This window comes from Nannospalax galili, unplaced genomic scaffold, assembly GCF_000622305.1.
Source record: "Nannospalax galili isolate Female #2095 unplaced genomic scaffold, S.galili_v1.0 scaffold370, whole genome shotgun sequence".
NCBI classification, from domain to species: Eukaryota; Metazoa; Chordata; class Mammalia; order Rodentia; family Spalacidae; genus Nannospalax; species Nannospalax galili.
The window spans coordinates 71054-72461 of NW_008329335.1; the positions used below are offsets into that span (position 1 = coordinate 71054).

Consider the following 1408-nt stretch of genomic DNA (forward strand, 5'->3'; position numbering starts at 1 on the left):
GGAAGAGAATATACCTTGATTAGCAAAGAGGTAGTGTTCTGAAAGAGGCAAAACCACTGAACCTACAGGTTGAGATTTGAGTCGAAGATTATGCACAAAATAACCAAGTATAATACATCAATATACCAGGACACTTATAGCATCTTTTAAAAAATATTTTACTTATTATTTTTATCTTATGTGTATGAGTGTATTGCCTGCATGTATGTAAGTGCACCCATGCTGGGCAATGCCCAGCAAGGTCAGAAGAGAGTGTTGGATCCCCTGGAAATGGAGTTTAGATAGGCGGTTCTTAGCCACCATGCAGGTAGTGGGAATCGAACCCAGGTCCTCTGTAAGAGCAGCCAGTACTCTTTATTGCTGAGCCATCTCTCCAGCCCTAAAGCAAGTATTTTGATATTAATTAATCAGTGTTGAAATCAAGGCCATTTTGTCACTTTGCTATATGATAACAGCTCTTCAAAACACATTATCTTTGGTTCTAGAAAGTCATCTTTTAAGTATTAACATTTCAAGTAATTTTTATTCAGAGATGGTGAACATAGCAACTTTTAAACTGGACTCATCTTTATCTTCACTGTGGTGTTCACTGATTTAAATCATTTATGAAAATCTGTCATAACAGAGTTACAGAGAAGTATGTATTACCCAGATAGCAACATGCAATTATTTTCACTGCATATAACTGGTGATTTAAGGCAGACAAGACACACACACTAATTTGGAGTACTATAGAGCAAGACACTGTAATAACTTATATATAGCATTTAAGAATGTGGAATTTGATAACAATTCTAACTAGTTTTCTTTATTCAGTGTATTAAATATAATGCTGGATAAAAGACAATTAAAAGCAGCAGTGAATGTTTCCTGTTCTAATAATTAAAAAAAACTTTATGTAAACTTTATACATGTGCATTCTTGCTCTTTTCTGTGTTTCAGTCTTTGAAAATAGGATTTGCCACTCTGCTGCAAATGTGCTGAAATTCTGAAACCAAAGGAACTGTTGTGGCTGCTCTATTAGTCATCTTCGGCACTATATGCCAGTTCTGCAACTTCTATGTCTGCTACTGCACTTTCACCTGTGTTGAAGTGTCGTTTATTATCAGCTCTGTAAAGAAAGAAACATGTCAGTGAAGGGGCTGGATGCATGCTCTATCACTTTACTGCAATGCCTTTGCAAAGGAAAGGCAACTTCCACATGACAAAAAATAAACTTAGTTTGTGTGTTGTATAGGTGCAGGTATGCATGCAATCACTATGTGTGTGTACTTGTGGCGATCAGAGGTCAACCACAGATATCATTCCTGATGCTATTAACTTAAAAAAAAAATCATCCATCCTTCCATCCATCCATCCATCCATCCATCCATCCATCCATCCATCCATCCATCTCTTTCTATCTATC

The 1408-nt window shown here is 36.4% G+C and overlaps 1 protein-coding gene across 1 annotated transcript in view; it reads right to left on the minus strand.

The window, feature by feature from the left end:
- Positions 1-258: 258 nt before the first annotated feature.
- Snx16 (sorting nexin 16) overlaps positions 259-1408 on the minus strand; it is a 38031-nt gene continuing 36881 nt past the window's right edge. The window contains exon 9 of the mRNA XM_008836781.3: positions 259-1111. Within this exon, the coding sequence (XP_008835003.1) occupies positions 1021-1111 (91 nt within the window). The 3' untranslated portion in view covers positions 259-1020. The remainder of the gene's footprint in view (positions 1112-1408) is intronic.